Source organism: Peromyscus eremicus, chromosome 9, assembly GCF_949786415.1.
Source record: "Peromyscus eremicus chromosome 9, PerEre_H2_v1, whole genome shotgun sequence".
NCBI classification, from domain to species: Eukaryota; Metazoa; Chordata; class Mammalia; order Rodentia; family Cricetidae; genus Peromyscus; species Peromyscus eremicus.
Window position 1 is genome coordinate 1773997 of NC_081425.1, and position 18416 is coordinate 1792412.

Consider the following 18416-nt stretch of genomic DNA (forward strand, 5'->3'; position numbering starts at 1 on the left):
CATCTTATAGATGAGGGGAGTAAATGGAAGTAACTTGTTAGATGCTGTGTGTTAGTAATGAATGGCAGAGCACAGTCCTTGTGGTAGTACCCAGACGTGCTAATGACTGGTTCTCCCAAGAAGATGCAGTGTTTGTTCACTTAGATGAGGACCTAGGGCTTCAAAGAGTGGGCAGGGGTGAGACCTGCCTGTGACCCTGTCTCCTTCCAGCTGTTCATCTCTGGCCACTAGATTGTATTTTCTGATGACCACATACAGCAATGGGTGTATACCTGCCTCCTCAGAAAGCAACTTGGTGGCCACTGGCCGCCACCCCTGACCTCCAGGTTTCTCGTCAGTTTACATGTTGAGTGTTCTTTGGACTTGCTCTTGAATGCTAAGCCCCCATAAGGGTTGCAGCCCAAACAGACCCATGACCTTTACTGGTCCAGAGTGCTAGGACAACAAGCTGTCCATCAGTAGCCACGCACCCTTCGGTGATGGAATCAGAGCCATTGCGTACAAAGAGGAGCAGAGCCCAGTCCTCATCACTGGCGTAGGAGACTGGGAGGTTTGTGGGCAGTCCGAGCTCCTTTTTGTGATAGCAGTGGGGACCACTGGAGTCATTCTGCAGTCAGGTGGATTGCTTGCAGTGTCAGAGTTCTCAGTGCCACTTGTTAGAATGGTCCTGTAGTGCTGAGCAAGTAGGGAAGAAGAAACTTGCTCTATGGAGACTCTGGGTTGTGGCATTTTTGTGGCCAGAGCTTACTTACAATGCTTCTCAATGCCTTAAGATGGGACATGTGTCCTATTTAGAGAGTGTTGTCCAGTTAGAGTGCAGAAATGCACGTTGGCCCACCATGGGACCAAACTCAGGTTAGTGACTCTGTGAGGTGCATGCTTGGAATTTTACTTCCTGGTGCTGACAAAACGGAACATATTATTACATGACTTATGTGTTTGTCTGTTACTGGCAGGTAACAAGGAGGGAACACATTCTTCCACCTTCTGGGTATTGCTGAGTATCTTTCTGGGAGCAATGGCTATGCTGTGCAAAGAACAAGGGATCACTGTGCTGGTAAGAGTTCAGACACAGGCAGAGCCTGTCTTTTGTACACATCCATTCCCTCCGAGAGAGACACTGGGCCATTCCTCTCCTGTGGCCTCCTCCGCTTCTGTATGTCATCGACAGCCTGAGGTTTTAGCCCTTTCTGTACTAACAGTCTTGGCTGCCACAATGCCAGCATTTCAGATGGGGAATTGACTGGTTCTTCTGACTGTGACTAGTGAATGGTGGGAATTGATCTGTGGGAAGTTCTTAGGGAAGGGGTTTAGTTCCTACTTGTAGAGTGGTCCCTTAGAAAAAGATAAAAGAATGGTTTGCATTTCCTGGGACACTCTCATACTTAGCAATCCTGTATACAAGGAACTTTGCCAGCCACGAAAACCTTGTAGGCATCTACACCCTTGGCTCTTCTCCTCACCCAAAAGTGAGACTTGAGTCAACGCTGGAGACACCTTGACCTGTTGAGCCCATTTCAGGGCTTGTTTTGCTTTTGTGGTTCCAGCGAACAAACTCATACCTTGTGCCGGCTGGGCAAGCACTACACCACTAAACTGAATCCTCAGTCCCGGCTTCTTTAACATTGTGCATTCACAGCCCATTTCCACCAAGGATATTTTTACACAACCCCAGGTATATAATACAGGTATGTAAGATAAGCTTACAAATCAAACATTTACTAGTATCAAATCATAAATTTATTTTAAAGCAATTCTTTGGTATATTACAATATTACCATCTATTAAGCAGGGTATATTTGCATGCCATGAGGTAGATATATTGGTCTAACAAAATCCAATCTAACGAAACACTAATTTGATACTTTAATGCTTTTGAATGATGATAGCAAAAGATTAAAAGTGTTTATTTTCCATCATTAAACCATTATGTTTCTGTAAGAGCAGAGAACTTGGTATGTAAAGAGCCTATAATTCATGGCATGAAGTAGTACAGAATCTGAGCCATGGTAGTTTGGGCATTGTGTGGTATGATGGAGTGCACAGAGTGGAGAGTGTGTTTTGTGTGTTCAGAACCCAGGCTTTAGTGAAGTTGCACAATGGGCCCTGGGTAGGGGCTCCGCAAACACATTGGATTCATTATGTGTTTTGATTTTGATTTGATTTTTGGTTATTATGTATTCAGAAACTTTTTGACGTTGCCAGGTTTTTTGTGGTTAATTATATGGCCTCACGTAGGATCATGACCCACAGTTTAAGAAGCTTTGGCCTAGTTAGTCTAGTATTTAAAGAGGTGTGTAGAGCGAGTGGGATGGCTCAGCAGGTAAAGGTGACTGCTGCCAAACCTGATGATCTGAGTTTGATCCGTGGGACCCACATGGTGGGAGGAGAGAACTGACTTTTACAAGTTGTCCTCTAACCTACACACACACACCATGGACTACATGCCCATCCACCCCAAATAAATTTCTTAGAAGGCTCCTTCCATGCAGGATGTGCCTCGTTACACATTTACAGTTCTGAGAATTGAAGTTTCTGTGGGTATATATAGTATATGTATCATCTTCACTGTTTTTAAATTGTGGGATACATTCTATTTAGTAAAATACAAGAAAAGCCATGTTCATAGAGCAAATTCTCAGTGAGTCTATTATTGGGAGAGAAAACCAGTCATTAAATGACACCTCATATGGATGCTAGTGAGCTAAGTGTTGAATGTGTTATTCTGTCCAGCCTCAACTGCCAACACTAAAGCAGGCAGGACAGGGCTCCCCTAAGCTGGTGGGCACACACTTCTAGATCTCATATGAATAGAAGCTGGGATTAAGTCTGAGGAACAGAGACACATTAAAAAGCCCACTCCCTCCTCCCATATAGCCTTTTTTGGCCTTGTATCATTACAGGAAAGCTTAGAAACCAAGGATATGAGCCAAGAAATGAAAAGTAAAACGTGGTAGTTGAGTGACCGCACAGGAATAGATTGGGAGAGAAAGAACAGTCAGAATATGAGGCTTGATACAAGTCAAAGCAAAGATTAGTGGTTTTATCGAGCTCTGTCTATAAGGCAGAGTTTAGCAAGCACGGATGTGATGAAGAATTACTGTGTAAAGATACCTAAGTCTCGAGTTAGAGATAGCTCAGTGATTAAAAGCACTTCTTACAGAAGATTCAGGTTCAGCTCCCAGCACCTATGTCTGGCACCTCACAACTGCTTGCTTTAGTTCCAAGAGAACTTCTGTGGGCACCAAGCATGAGTGTGGTACATTTACACACATAGGCAAATACTTATATACATAAAATAAATAAGTTGTGTGGTTTTATTTATTTATTTATTTATTTTGGTTTGGGTTTTTTTTGGGGGGAAGGGGTTGGTTTGGTTTTGGTTTTTTGAGACAGGGTTTCTCTGTGTAGCCCTGGCTGTCCTGGAACTCGCTCTGTAGACCAAGCTAGCCTTGAACTCAGAGATTGCGAGTGCTGGAATTGAAGGTGTGCACCACCACCGCCCAGCAGTTTTGGTTTGGTTTAGTTTTTTAAAGATGCTTAAGTCTCCTGAGTTAGTTTTTTATTTAATGTTTACTTTAGAAACTAGCCATAGTGACTCAAACCTGTCATCTCAGTTCTCAGGAGACTGAGTTGGGATGATTGCCTGTCTGGAGCTAGCCTGGGCTACATAGTAAGTTCCAGATCAGCCTGGGCTACAGCATGAGTTCTAGCCTTCAATTGTTTTTCTTAACCTTATCTCTGTGGGTATTTTAATAAGCCAGCTGATTCTTGTGGCAGGGGAGTCCTATGCATTGGAAGTCATTTAGCAGCATCCCTACCTGTAGCCAGTAGAAGCCAATAAGAATCCCTTAGTTGTCCTAAAATGCCTGTGGAGGTTGCTAGGCACTCCTCTGACAGAGATATCCTAGTGGAGCCTGCTGCTCTGAAACCTGATACTAATATCAAGTGTGCTTGAGGACTAGTGGTATCCACAGCAACGGCAGCATCCCAGAGCTGGCTAGTTCAGGGTCTCTGCCCCCTCCTCAGACCTGCTGAGTAGGAATCCCATTTAGCTAGGTCTGCAGGTTAGTCCAGAATTATTAACACATTAGAAGCGCTGAAGATTAGGTTGGATTTAAATAGACTCTGAGCATTTTGACGCTGCCTCTAACTTGGACAGAGAAGTGAGTACCAATCTTGTGTTTGGCTCAGCCCTCCTGATCACATGATTCTGTTACCCTTCAGTGGCAGTCCCACAGCTCCAGGCGGAGAAGTAAACAATGTGAGAAGGTAGTAGCAGCAGACAGGGAGTTCCTGTCTTCTGGAAAACAGTTTACAGTCAAGCAGAGATGGTCTTCCGTGACCCATGATGATCGCGTGTCACATGAGTGAATAAAATCAGTATTCTTTGAAATGTTTAACCCGGCAGTGGCCTGCAGATTGGATAATTAGTGGCTCCCAGCATTTGTGGGGGAGGGTTCAGCAGCAGGGCCATCCTTGCTCTGAAAACCACAAATTTCCACTGGCTTTGATGATCCCTGATCTTCTTTGCCACAAAACCCCATATTAAAAAGAGGCCAGTCACGCAAGGGCGGCTTTCACCAGACACACTGGATGTTCCGACCCCAGTAGGCAGATTGGGCAGTAGATTCTAATAGATGATACTGCCATCTGAAGTCATCCACAGAGTAAAGACTAGATCCAAGGCGTAGTATACTCTGAATGGCTGTCAAAACAGCCTGACCATCATGGTGTTGCGGGAGCCATTAGTGTAGGCAGAGCCATGGGAGCCACCCAGTGGTTTTACACAGGTCGTTCGTTGTTCACCTAACAACAGTGAGCAGTTCTACACAGTATCTAAGGAGGCTTGCTTGTGCACGCATTAGCATCATTTATGTGCAGCATCTAGAGTCGCTTTAGCAGCTGTGCCACAGCCAGAAGGAAGGGGACACAGAGAAGAGAGAGTCCAGCTTTTAAACTAAAGCTGCAGAGGAGTGGTTCACTTCTTCCGGAGCTCCATATGCCACCCACATGACCTGACCTGTCCTTGGATTCTCTTCTCTGCAGGGCAGACTTGGGGATGGAATCCAGCCCTGTGCCCAGGGAACAGAAAACATGAGTGGACAGTTAGAGCTGTCCTTCAGAGAGTGATGTGTGTCTGCCCTGTTCATCAGGCCTCAGTCAGCCAGTTGGAGTTTATGTACAAGGCTGGGTTGGTGAGATTGATGGTTGATGTTCTCTGTTTATGCTGAGTTATTGCCCAGGTAGCTGACCACTCTTTCAGTTATAGACAAGGAGGGAGGGAACAAAGACAGGAACTTCTCACAGGAGCCCCCAAGCTTCAGCTATCCTGAATCTTACAGTGCTCCTACATGTAGGCCATGGGATCATTACTGCCAGGGACTCGCTAGGTTATCACTGGTGGAGTTCACACTGTGGGTTAGGTTTATCCAAACATGTAGCTGTTCTTAAATACGTGGGAGTTTGTCCATGGTCGTCCTCACATTTCTTGTCTGGGTTAAATAATGAAAATGTGACTATAATTTCTGGCCCATCGGAGCCAGGCTCTCTGGACTAACTGAGACTTTGATTCTTAGGGCTTGAATGCTGTGTTTGATATCCTGGTGATAGGCAAATTCAACATTCTGGAAACTGTCCAGAAGGTACTACATAAGGACAAGTCATTAGAGGTGAGTTACATGCTTTCACCCTGAGCCCAGACGTGGAAAATGTCAAGTACCAGCCATTTTAAAATGCTGTTTTCCAAGTATTTTTTATGGTTTGAATTCTAAAGTAGGCAGCTTTTTAATGCAGTGTCAAATGGTTTAGGTAGAGTAATCATACTTGGGGTTGGTATGTTTATTTTGCAACACTGGGGATTAAACCCAGGGCCTCCATCATTCTAGGTAAGTGCCCTGTGATTAACCTATGTCTCCAGCCCTTTTTCTACTTTTTATTTTGAACCAGTCTTACTAAATTGCCTAGGCTGGACTTGAACTCTGTATAGCCTCCAGGCAGACTATATGGCCCAAGGTGTCCACACTCCTGTCTCAGCCTCCTAAATACTTGGGATTACATGCTATGCTTTAGTTGAAAGTCTTCAACAACAGGAACTTTGTGGTGTCCTTTCAGAACATTGGCGCACTCAGGAATGGAGGCTTCCTCTTCCGAATGACCCTGCTTACCTTCGGAGGCACCGGCATGCTCTATGTACGCTGGAAAATCATGGGTACAGGTCCACCGGCATTTACTGAGGTGGACAATCCAGCCTCCTTTGCAGACAGCATGTTGGTCAGGGTAAGTATTAAGCCTTGACTTCTTTTTGATTATTTTCTTTCCCCATCATCTGTAGAGAACCAGTGGTTCTCAACCCCTGTGGTGGTGACCAGCCCTTTCACAAGAGTCATATATCAGATATCCTGCAATCAGATATTTACATTATGATTCATAACAGTAGCAAAATTACAGTTATGAAGTAGCAATGAAAATAATTTTATGGTTGGGGATCACCACAACATGAGGAACTGTATTAATGGTTTCAGTGTTAGGAAGATTGAGTACCACTGCCATTAGATCCTTCATCCTTCCCCGTCTTCATGTCTGCCCACCACCACATTCCCAAGTCCCTAATAAATGGATACATCCTGTTTTACTGTTATCAAGATAAAGCCAACTTTTTATTATGCTGTTGGGAAGGATATGTGTTGGGTCTTTATATAGTTATCTCCTGGTGTCCGTGGGGAATTAGTTTCAAGAGCTCACCATAATTCCAAAAACCAGTGGTGCTGGAGTCTCTTTAATAAGGTAAGAGTGTTTACATATAACCTATACCCATCTCCCCTATGCTCAAAACTGTTCCCAGCTTCTACACTGTAGCTAACACAATGCCTGGTCTCTGTTCTTGCATGATTCAGTGAAGCCCTCACTGCTCAGCAGATTTAGGCTTTGGACTTTGGAACTTTCTGAAAATTTTTTCTTCCAAATATTTTCAATCTGTGGTTAAATTCTGGGTTTGTGGAATCTGTGGATTCAGGCCCACAGAGAAGAGAGGACCAACCATGATTCCTTTCATGAAAAGAAGGAAAAGCAGCCCCTTCTATGATGATGCCCATCTTACTAACGTGCTTTCTGACCCCATTTCTGTTGCGGCAGGGAAACTGGCATGCCTGAATCAGGACAAAATGTAATAGCACAGTGGTATTACAGGAGTCTGACAATATCAAGATTATTCACTTAGTTTCGCCTGTTTTTCCAAAGATCTCAAGCCAGATTCCTAGCTGTGCACTTTACAGAGAGAAATCAAGAGACTACTCAGGGCTGAGCTCCATTTTTAAATTGTTGGGTGCACTGTTAACACCAGGGCCTAACCATGTCAGAGGCATTAGGTAATACTGTGTAAATGAGCCATAGCCTGGCCAGAAATACAACATCTGCATTGCCTGGCCCAGTGGCTTGGCTGTATTTTTAAAGTATTAAAATCTGTATGCATTTAATAAATTACAGATTACAGTCCTCTACTCAGAATACAAATGGCCAGTATTTCATTTTACACAACTGCTTCCTGGAACAGGAGCTTATGAATACCTCGGAAGTGAGGTTAGGATAGATGTGTTCTTTCAAGTTCAGCGTCAAGTAAGTGTTTGTTTTCCTTTTGATTGACAGGCCATAAACTATAATTACTACTATTCATTGAATGCCTGGCTGCTGCTGTGTCCCTGGTGGCTGTGTTTTGATTGGTCAATGGGCTGCATCCCCCTCATTAAATCAGTTGGTGACTATAGGGTAATTGCTCTAGCGGCACTTTGGCTCTGCCTAATTGGCCTCATATTCCAAGCTCTGTGCTCTGAAGATAGCTGCAAGAGAAGGTAAGAGGCAGTGTGGAATTTTCACTTCTACCCAGAAGCATTTTGCTAAGTCCAGTGCCCATCACTTTTAATAGCTCTGTGCATAGGATGTCTAAGGACATTTGTTCTGAATGTATGACTACAAGGTGGGAATAATGACTGGCTTCACTAGTAGGAAAGGAAGTTGGAGGAGCAGCAGACTGATGGCTATGTGCCCCCCGCCCCCCAAGTAGCACTTGGAGATCTCGCTGTAGGAGGTAAAGTGTAATTTATGGTCAGAACAGAGAGTGTAATTGACGTGTGTTGGGTCCATTATGTCACAGTTCTTCTTCAAAGAAGCCCTTGCAAATTCTGTGCTGATCCTTTCTGTTGTCGGGCTCAAAATAAGTTGTAGCCCCAAAGAGATATTAGACTTTTTCAACAGATAAAAAGGTCTTTTGCAAAGGGTTATTGAGGAAATAATTGGAGAAAACAAACATGTTCCATGAAAATGAAAACTGTTTAAGGTGATTTCCACAAAGCCTAAGTGCACATGATATTAAATGAGTAATTTCTCAAAATAAATGAATGTTTTCTACTTATGTGTGTCCTTAAATAGGTCGATTCTAAAGAGCAATAAACTTTAGTCCCAATTGGTTCATTTATACATGTGAAATAGAATTTAAAACAAAATACTGTAAAGCACGGGGTCCCAGAGAAGCCACCAAATGTGACCTCATTTCTTCATTTGCTCCTTTGCATGTGAGACAGAGAGACATAGTCTGTCCATAAACATGGTCTGCAGATGTTAGATATGTTTCACAGATACTGTGTTTGTGCTTTACTGGTTGTGACATAGTAACAAAAAAATAATTATTTCTTTGAAATTTTACAAAGTTTAATCTATTTCTGTATTGTTCTGGTTGGTGGAGGGGAGTCATATTAAAAACTACATGGATTTATTGGGGACCAGTGTTCACTAATCAAGGAATAGATTAAATGTAATCTTTCTGACTTTATTGATACAAGCGTATGATTTGGATGTTTCTCCCATGTACTGGCTCCTGAGTACCTTGCTCTGTGCTGTCAGCTAAATCCCTCTACTGATGTCTTCTTCCTTGCTAATGTCTTTTCTAAACTGATGGCAAGAAACAAAGAACAGTCTTTATTGTTGCTTATGTCTTGTGAGGAACTTTTCTTGAAAAGTCCAAAACTAGTTGTTTATGTAAATACTTTTCATCTTCCAGAATCCTTACTCTGGGTCTGGGATTTCTTGTGATTCCCTTTCTTCCTGCAAGCAACTTGTTTTTCCGAGTGGGCTTCGTGGTCGCAGAGCGTGTCCTCTACCTCCCCAGCGCTGGGTACTGCATGCTGCTGACCTTTGGATTTGGAACCCTAAGCAGACACACTAAGAAAAAGGTACCATGGGGCTGGGGAGATGATTCTGTGGGTAAGGAGCTTGAACCACAGCACTAATGTAAAATGCCTGCCATGGTTTTGCATGCCTGTAACCCCAAGCTTGAGAGCTCTAAGCCAGGCAAATCCTGGGAACTCACTATCCAGCAGCCTAGCAGAAATAGCCAGCTTCGGGTTCAGTGACCCCATCTTGAAGAAGTAAGGTGAAGAGTGATGAAGGAAGACACTTGATATCCCCTTGTGGCCTCTACATGGGCACAGGTGGATGCTCACACCTGTGTACCCATGTATGCACCACAGATATGTATACACCAAAAAGAAAAGAAAAATATACCGACCCAGAATGCTGCCGCCATTACCATAACCACCACATGTTGCTTACTATGACATCTGCCAACTCTATTCAGAAACCAGTTGCCGCTGTTATCCTGGGCATTCTACTCATCAATGCACTGAGATGTGTGATTCGCAGTGGCGAGTGGCGGAGCGAAGACCGGCTCTTTCGAAGTGCCCTGTCTGTGTGTCCCCTCAATGCTAAGGTACCTTGCCCACTAGATTCCTCCTGAGAACACTTCACTGGAAGATGTAAGTCCTCCAGCAGAGTAAGAACATTTACCATGGAGCAGTCAATAGTGTTAACCATCATCAGATATTTGGGTTTTTTTTTTTTTAGTGAACTTGTTATGATTGCTTATATTTAGCTAAAAGAAATCAATATATTCAAAAGAAATCATTAAAACCAAGCAGTATTTAAAGTTGTGCCCAACCTCCAATTCCTGGTGTCTCATCACTTTGAAGAGACTGGGAGTGGGAGGGGTGTCTCATCCCCAGGCTAGGGCTGCATGCAGCTCCTATCCTAACCTTTCAGAATCCACACTCTGGTGATAGGAGCTTATTGGTGAAATTATTCAGGCCACTCCACGTAGTTAAAAGGGAGGTTTATTTTGTGGGGTAACTCAAAAATGAAGGGATAGGCTACAGGGTCTGGGGAAGATGTAGCGCAGTCCGGCGGTGTTCTCTAGAGAACTCTGTTCAGTCTACGTCTATCGTCCAGGGTCCGGGAATCAAGAGAGGGCGCCACATCCGGATCTCAGGTCTTCAGGGCCCTCTCTTGGCCCTGCCTTGTAAGTGTGATAGTTACCGAAGCCTCAATGGGGGTTGGAACTTCCAGATCAAAGCTGGAATGGCTACCCACTACAGGAGCTGGCCTCCTTCTAGCTACAATATGAAGATGGCAATACCTGTGAATAGGCTTGGAACTTTAAAATAGATGGTTGCACACTAGTCCCCATGCATATCACCATGAGTTCTCTGCTTGGTGAGGCCTCTTGCCAGATTAGATAAGCATGGATGTATGTGCTTTTAAAATTGGCAGTGTTTTTGTTGGAGAGATCTAGAGGGAATTTATGTCACTTGTATTTTTGGTTAAATCTAAGCTTTTTACTTACCCAGCTGTGCGAACTCCCAGTGTTCTTTTTTGTAAGGAATAACGCCTTCCTGCTAGGTTTCTTGTGGAGTGAATAATGACACCATAACACAGTGGTCAGCACATAGTAGGTGCTCTGGAAATGTTAGCATTTGAGATTTCATGTTCATTTGGCTTCACTGAACAGTAAGAAGAGAGTTCCATTGGCTGAAGTTGGGCCAAGACTCTAGGGTAGAAGTCTCCTGTTAGTATACAGATTATTGTGTCATACTGATAGCTGCCTTAGCTCATTTGATTGGAATTGCCTGGAGTGTGTGAATGGATCCTGAATGGGGGAGTGTAGATGAATTGCTGAACGGTCTTCTATTGGGGTGAATGTTGAAAGATCAGAGAAGCAGAACAAGCCACAGCTAACCTCACCTCACCAACTCTTCAGCCGATCCTATTTCCTCAAACTGGAAGCCTTTGAGTCTATCCGAAATGGATCTCAGCTGAACTGCTGCTAAAAACCTCAAAGCTTAAAGGGCCTTAGTTCCTGGTTTTCATGCCTTATATACCTTTCTGCTTCCTGCCATCACTTCCTGGAATTAAAGGTGTGAGTCTTTCCCAAGCAAAGACATGAGATCTCAAGTGCTAGGATTAAAGGTGTGTGTCACCATGCCTGGCTGTTTCCAGTGTGGCCTTGAACTCACAGAGATCCAGATGGAACTCTGCCTCCCAAGTGATAGGATTAAAGGCGTGTGCACCATTTTCTGGCCTCTATGTCTACCTAGTGGCTGTTCTGTTCTCTGACCCTCAGATAAGTGTAGCTAAAGTTTTCCTGCCTGGCCCACAGTCAGGACAAATCTCTCTCACCTGCCAGTCCCACAGCCGCTCAAACCCGACCAAGTAAACACAGAGACTTATATTGGTTACAAACTGTATGGCCGTGGCAGGCTTCTTGCTAACTGTCCTTACAGCTTAAATTAATCCATTTCCATTAATCTATACCTTGCCACATGGCTCGTGGCTTACCGGCACCTTCACATGCTGTTTGTCATTGTGGCGGCTGGCAGTGTCTCTCTGACTCAGCCTTCCACTTCCCAGCTTTATTCTCCTCCTTGTCCCGCCTACACTTCCTGCCTAGCCAATGGCCAATCAGTGTTTTATTTATTGACTAATCAGCAACACATTTGCCATACAGAACATCCCACAGCAGATAAGTTTATTAGGATACACAATATATCAACCACAAGGGAGTTTTCTCAAGTTCTCAATTCTATATTCTATATTAAGGAAAGCAGTAATTTCGAACAAAGTTATATAAAGAAAACTAGTGAGCACGTCACATCTTACTATGATCCCAAAGTGAAGACAAGTCTATGAAAGCTGTGACTCCTTGCTTGTCCTTTTGGGGTTTGTTTGTTTGTTTGTTTATTTGTTTGTTTTTGCCACTCATGTTTCATAGTTAAGAGTCTTAGAAAAAGTGATTTACTTCAAGCTTTTATCTTTGTTTTGCTGAGCAATCACTATCTTTTGTAAATGAACCTTATTAGCAGTTTAATTTCATAGATGTAAGATTCTCTTTACATTTACTTCCCTGCATGGACAGCAGTAATTGCCCATTCTGTTTATATAGTTCCTCACTGTGGGGAACTCCAGTCTCTACACAAGGCGTTATAATTAATCCCATTATCCTCCTGCTAAGGACATAGATAGAGGGTATTGCTTCATTTTCCCAGATGAGAGAAACTGAGGCATAGAAAGGGGTAGCTGGCACTATTTAGGTTGGTAATTTGAGTGGCTGGGTAGAGATCCAGCTTGGTGTTTTGCTGTGCCCAGGTGACGGTAGTAAACAAGGGACATGGCATATATTTGCTGTCTTGGCCTGAAAATCTTATCAGCATGTGAATTCAGCCATAATAGACTGGAAACCAGACAGTATACACATGGGCATCACATGGTCACGAGTATGTCTGTTTCTCTTTTTAACTAGGGTGTGCATAAAGACCTCAGCTTCAAGCCAGTATACCGTGATAATCATTCTTCTCCAGAGCTTTTCTCAGTGCCATTTAATGTAAGCAAGATAGAGTTTCTGTTCTGTTTTAAATGTTCCTTTATACACTGAAGTGTCAAATGGTCTTTTTTTCAAAAAGCTGTGTTGATCTCAGGGAAGAATGCTCCCTTTGGAAACTGCTGTGTCCTTTCCATCCTTTTCCAGGGGATTCATTTTCTGCCTCTGAGTATTAAGTAAGCAGTTGGCACCTGGCTGTTGTTCAGACCCAGATTTATAAACTGAGATTCTCTTTTTTTTTTTAACTTTGAAAGCTTGAGATATCAGTATAGGTAGTACTGGTCCCTGGCCTGCATTGAAATTACCCACAGTGCCTTGCATGTGGTAAGTGCCTAATATTAGTTATTGAATTGGGCCAAATGGAAATTGTGTTCATCAAGCGTACCGTGCGTGAGATTCCAAGCACTGAATTTATTGGCAGTCATTTTAGTTTTTAAGGCTTAAACATATGTTGCATTTAATATCAACCCCATGATACAGTTATAAATTACTTTAACAATGAAAGGACCGTATACTACCCCAAGGTATTTCCTTAAGGATGATTACTGAATTTTTCTGTGTTTAAACATTTTAGGTTTAGCAGTCCTGAACGTCGGCAGAATATTTGAAATAGCCAGTTTCTAAAGCAACAGTATTAAAAGTGCCTTTCATTGTGGGTGCTGTTACTTTTTTCCCATGCATCTGTCATTTGGTGGGCTGTGGCTGTTTTAATCTGGCTTCATTGTCTCAGTGTGTGAGGTACAAAAGCTGGAGGGAAAGCTGGATAAATGGCCTCTCTCAGTCTTTCATATTCCACGATAACGAAAATCTCTCATTTTTAAACACCACCCACAGTACGTGGGTGTCAGATCTGTTTTCTGCAGTGTTTGGCCCAATCCAGACAGATGTTTTCTTTTCACAGAATTCCCTGTTGAATCCATAGAGTGAGAATGTCTTCTTAACTTGGGACTGCCTTCTAGGCCTGAATCAGATTTCTGACTCGTTCTGTTTAAATAACTGCTATCCAGCTTTTCACAGTGGCCTGTCCCCTCCCCTGGGATTCTGGCCTGGCATTCTGAGTGTCTGGCAGAACCCTGACCATGCTGCAGAGGGCAGCTGAACTCTTTTTGAGGGCGGTTTATGGAGAGAACAAAGGAAAGCAGCAGGAGCTGTGGGCAGAAGAGGCGGGAGCCATACTGATGTCTGAGTCGAAGCTGTATCTGTGTCCTGGTGACCAGGAGGACATTCCTCTGGGCGGCACCCTCTAGCTTCCCATTTTTTCGTGCATGGAATGGATGAGGCCACAAATACTATGGCCTGCTCTGGCAATAGTGTATACTGAACTGCTTCCAAGCTGTAATGTAAACATGAAAATACCTATGAATGGATAGTACTGTGGTCCAGGAATGTGTGTGTGTGTGTGTGTGTGTGTGTGTGTGTGTGTGTGTGTGTGTGTGTGTTGAGGAAGGTGGTGCTCAGGAGTATTACATCAACCTAACATTTCTCTGCTTCGGATTTCTTTCATTGAACTAGGTAAATACAAATGTAATTATTTTAGAACTGACTTCGACACAGGAGCTTATAGAATGGCACACTGCCCTGAACCCTTCCAGAAATCCAAGCATATCTGAGGCAGTGCTGTATACTGGGTTGAAACTAACAGTGTAGGATGGGTTCATTTTCAGAGCGCAGCGCTCCATCCCTGCTTGAATTCATCCATTTGCTTGGGTCACCACTGCCTAATGTCTGAGACCATGAGCCTGCAACAACCGAGATCAGTTCTAAAGGCTAGACCTCCAAGACGAAGGTGCCAGCAGGGCTGCTTTCTGTGGAGGTCTCTCCCTCCATGTGTCCTCATGTGGCTGTTCCTGTACACAGCCTTCTTCTCTGTCTGTATCCAGTCAGAATGGATTGGGGCTCCCTGTGTGACCTTACTTCTTCTGATTACACCTTAAAGGCCAGGTCTCCACAGTCACATTAAAAGGTCCTGGGCTCATTGTATAAACACTGAGGGAACTATATTCTGTCAGTGACACATCGCAGAAGACAGCAGTTGGTGTCAAGAAGAAAAGTAGACAGTGTGGTGAGGCATCCAAGTGGCCTAAAACAATCAGCCATCTTCACCCAGCACCTGGGAAGCAGGTGTACTGTGGTAAGAACTGGGCTTAGGAAATGGGGTTCAGATGCAGCCTCATGGTTTCTAATAAGATGCTTAACACCAAAGCAGCTTATCAGCTCAGAAGGGGAGGCAACTCCCTCAGCTCAGAACTGCTGTGGGGAGAAGGTATTGGCCAGGAGCATGTCAGATCTTGGTGGCCCTCAGTATAAGGTGATGTATGGTGGTGTTCATCCCGTCCTGGGATTACCTCTGGTTTTTATGGTTCTGGGAAGAGCTTTTGATTGTCAGTTGAGACCTCGGATGATGTTCTCGGGCCAAGGCCATCCTGTTTTTCAAGTCTAGGTCCCAGCTCCCCTTTTTTTTGTTTTTGTTTTAATGGTGTTTTTGAGATGAGGTCTCAAGTAGCCCTAACTGGCTTTGAACTTTCTGTGTAGCCAAAGATGACCTTAATCTGATCCTTCTGCCAGTGCTTACCAAGTGCTAGCATTGCAGGCATGCACCACCACACCTGACATTTCTCTGCAATATATTCTGAGACCATGCATAACAGAAAATACTCTGCATCACCCCCCCCTCCAGATGTCCTCATTCAAAAATGGTTAAGAATTTCTCGTTGATTTTCAACCATGAGTCCTGTTTCTTCAATCTTCTTTGCAAATGCCTTCTTTACTCATTAATGATTATTGTAGCATGAATCTTAAAGGTACTTATTAATAAAATCAAACCTGAGGCCAGTTATTGGGGTGAATGCTGGAAGATCAGAGAAGCAGAACAAGCCACAGCTACCTCACCTCACCAGTTCCTCAGCTGGTCCTGTTTCCTCAGACTGGAAGCCTCTGAGTCCTCTCATTCAGAATGGATCTCAGTTGAACTGTGCTTCTCGAAAGCCTGAAAGCTTAACCAGCCAAATGCTTAACCAGCCACATGCTTCTAGTTCCTGGTCTGCATGCCTTATATACCTTTCTGCTTTCTGCCATCACTCCCTGGGATTAAAGGCTCACTTCTTGGGATTAAAGGCGTGAGTCACCATGCCTGGCTGTTTCCAATGTGGCCTTGAACTCACAGAGATCCAGAGGGATTTCTGCCTCTGGAATGCTAGGATTAAAGTTGTGAGTGCCACCATTTTCTAGCCTCTGTATCTAGTGGCTGTTCTGTCTCTGACTCCAGGTAAGTTTATTAGGGTGCACAATATTTTGGGGAACACAATACCACCACAGATTATCTCATGTTCTCTTTCATTCTTGTTTGTTTATTGGTTTTTCAAGACTGGGTTTCTCTGCATAGCCCTGGATGTCCTAGAACTCACTTTGTAAACCAGGCTAGCCTCAAACTCACAGAGATCTGCCTGCCTCTGCCTCCTGAGTGCTGGGATTAAAGGTGTGTGCCACCACTGCCTGACTTCTCTTTCATTCTTAATGTACATAAAACTCTCATCATATAAATTAACCTTTTTAAGACCAACAAGGTGAGTTAGTAGGTAAAGGTGTTTGCTGCCAGCCCTCAATTGAGGCTTGATGAAGACATGAGGATGTGGCTTCATAAGGAGAGAGACTTGTCCTGCACACTGTTATAATAAACCAGAAGTGACCTTCTCCGAAGGAAATGCCAGAACACATAACATACACCCACTGTCTTATCATATGATAGCTTCTACTGTGTTCTGAGTTAATCATCAGGGACAGCCCTTAGACTTCACAGTCTCTCTCTTAAACTGAGCAAAATACATTTCTGTATTAAAAATTGGCAGCCTGTAGCATTTTGTTATACCAAAGGGAAGCAGGAAGACAGGACTTACATCAGGGTAGAGAAAAGACATGGAGACAGGGAAGTGGGATGGTGTGTGAACAGCAGCAGGTGTCTGATCACCAACAAACACCCACAGACCGAAGCCAGGCTAGAAGAGCCTCTCCTTCAGGCTTAGACTTTAGAACTGAGACCAGCAGCGCTTTGTGACACCCAATTGGTGGCATCTTGCCATGACAGCCCAAGTACACTGACCTTGCTCTCAAGCAGTGCCTCAACAACCTGTTGTTGCCTAGCTGCTCCTGGCCAACGTGAATCCCTGCCCTCAGCACTCCAGCAACCCTCAGCCTCCTGTCCCAACATCGGCTTCCTTTCATCTCTGCACTCTGCGTGGGTTGCCTCTTCTTCCCAGGGCATCCTCCATGGCAAACCTTTCCCTAGTAGCTAGGACTTTTCCACGGGCTCTCTGAAACTAGGACTTACCCTTTCCTGCGCAGCCCTGGCAGCAGTGACATGGGCACCGAGGTAGTAGTGTAGTGATTAGCCAGGGGTGCTGTGAGACAGGACTTTGGGCTTTTGCCCCCATGTTGTCCCCAGCTGCTGGTACAGTGCCTTACTCAGTCATCATCAGTCACTGCCTGAAGGATGAGGGATGGTCGATGTTATTTAGTACCTTCTTAGTTTAGGCTGCCATAAGAGAACACTGTGGGCTGGGTTTTAATAGTAGATTTTTACTTCTCAACACTGTGGAGGCTAGGGAGCCCACAGTGAAGGCACCTGTGAGTAGTGGTGCCTGGGAAGGATCCTCTTCTGGTTCAGGGACAGCCATCTTTTCAATGAGACCCTAACATGATTAGGAATGTGAGGGAGACCCAACTTTATGACTTATTCACCTTCCAAAGTCCCCACCATCTAACTCCTCAGGTCAGGAGTTAGGATGCCTTTGTATGAATTTGGGGATGGGAACAAAAACACCCCACTCACGATGCAGGGGGTAAAATGCTTGCAGTGCTCCCTGAAGAATACGTGGGACCAGAAAGGACTGGATTTGGGGAAATGATAGAACTATTACTTCTGTCTCAGGTCTGTAGATGACTGGCTTGTGAGAGAGGAGGACATGGGGCTTCGCAGACAGCTTAGTTTTGGGACTTTCTGGTTTTCTCTGGGGGTGATACAGCCATTTTCCTTCCTGTCACATTCACAGCTGTGTCTGCTTACTGCCCCCTGACTTGTGGTCTGTTCTTACAGCTTCTTACATGAGCCTGTGACCACCCCCCCCACACACACAGGGCCTTTTAGTTCTTGCGGATATTTTTTGTTTTGTTTTGTTTTAAATTCCTTTCCCTTCTGTCTTCAGTTAGAAGATTCATTATATGTCCGGCTCTGAACAAAGAAGTCTGTGTGCTGATAGCCAAATTGTCATCTGTGTTTTCAGGTTCACTACAACATTGGCAAAAACCTGGCTGACCAAGGCAACCAAACAGCGGCCATCAGATATTACCGGGAAGCAGTCAGGTACACACATGTGTGCGTGGATCTTCACTTTCCGAGATGCCTGACTCTTCCCTGAAAGACTGTTTGATCTTGGCTGATTTCTAAGTGTTGGGTGAAAACAGATGAGCAGTAACAGTCTGTTTGGCTTTTCCCTCCATTTCCAGACTAAATCCCAAGTACGTTCATGCCATGAATAACCTCGGGAATATCTTAAAAGAAAGGAATGAGCTCCAGGAAGCTGAAGCGCTGCTGTCATTGGCTGTTCAAATTCAGTAAGCGTTTTTTTTTGTTTTGTTTTGTTTTTTTTGTTTTTTTTGTTTTTCTTAGCTTTCTGCCAAGGACAAAGAGTGCATCTCTGGATTTGGGCAGTCATCTAATCTT

The 18416-nt window shown here is 44.1% G+C and overlaps 1 protein-coding gene across 2 annotated transcripts in view; it reads left to right on the forward strand.

The window, feature by feature from the left end:
- Window positions 1-18416, forward strand: part of Tmtc4 (transmembrane O-mannosyltransferase targeting cadherins 4) — a 62854-nt gene that overhangs the window by 29044 nt on the left and 15394 nt on the right. The window contains exons 6-13 of one of the 2 annotated variants that reach the window (XM_059273161.1): window positions 957-1057; window positions 5580-5672; window positions 6115-6279; window positions 7645-7847; window positions 9053-9224; window positions 9629-9760; window positions 17977-18056; window positions 18200-18307. In XM_059273161.1, coding sequence (XP_059129144.1) covers window positions 957-1057; window positions 5580-5672; window positions 6115-6279; window positions 7645-7847; window positions 9053-9224; window positions 9629-9760; window positions 17977-18056; window positions 18200-18307 — 1054 coding nt within the window. The remainder of the gene's footprint in view (window positions 1-956; window positions 1058-5579; window positions 5673-6114; window positions 6280-7644; window positions 7848-9052; window positions 9225-9628; window positions 9761-17976; window positions 18057-18199; window positions 18308-18416) is intronic. The other variant, XM_059273163.1, reaches the window with a different exon arrangement.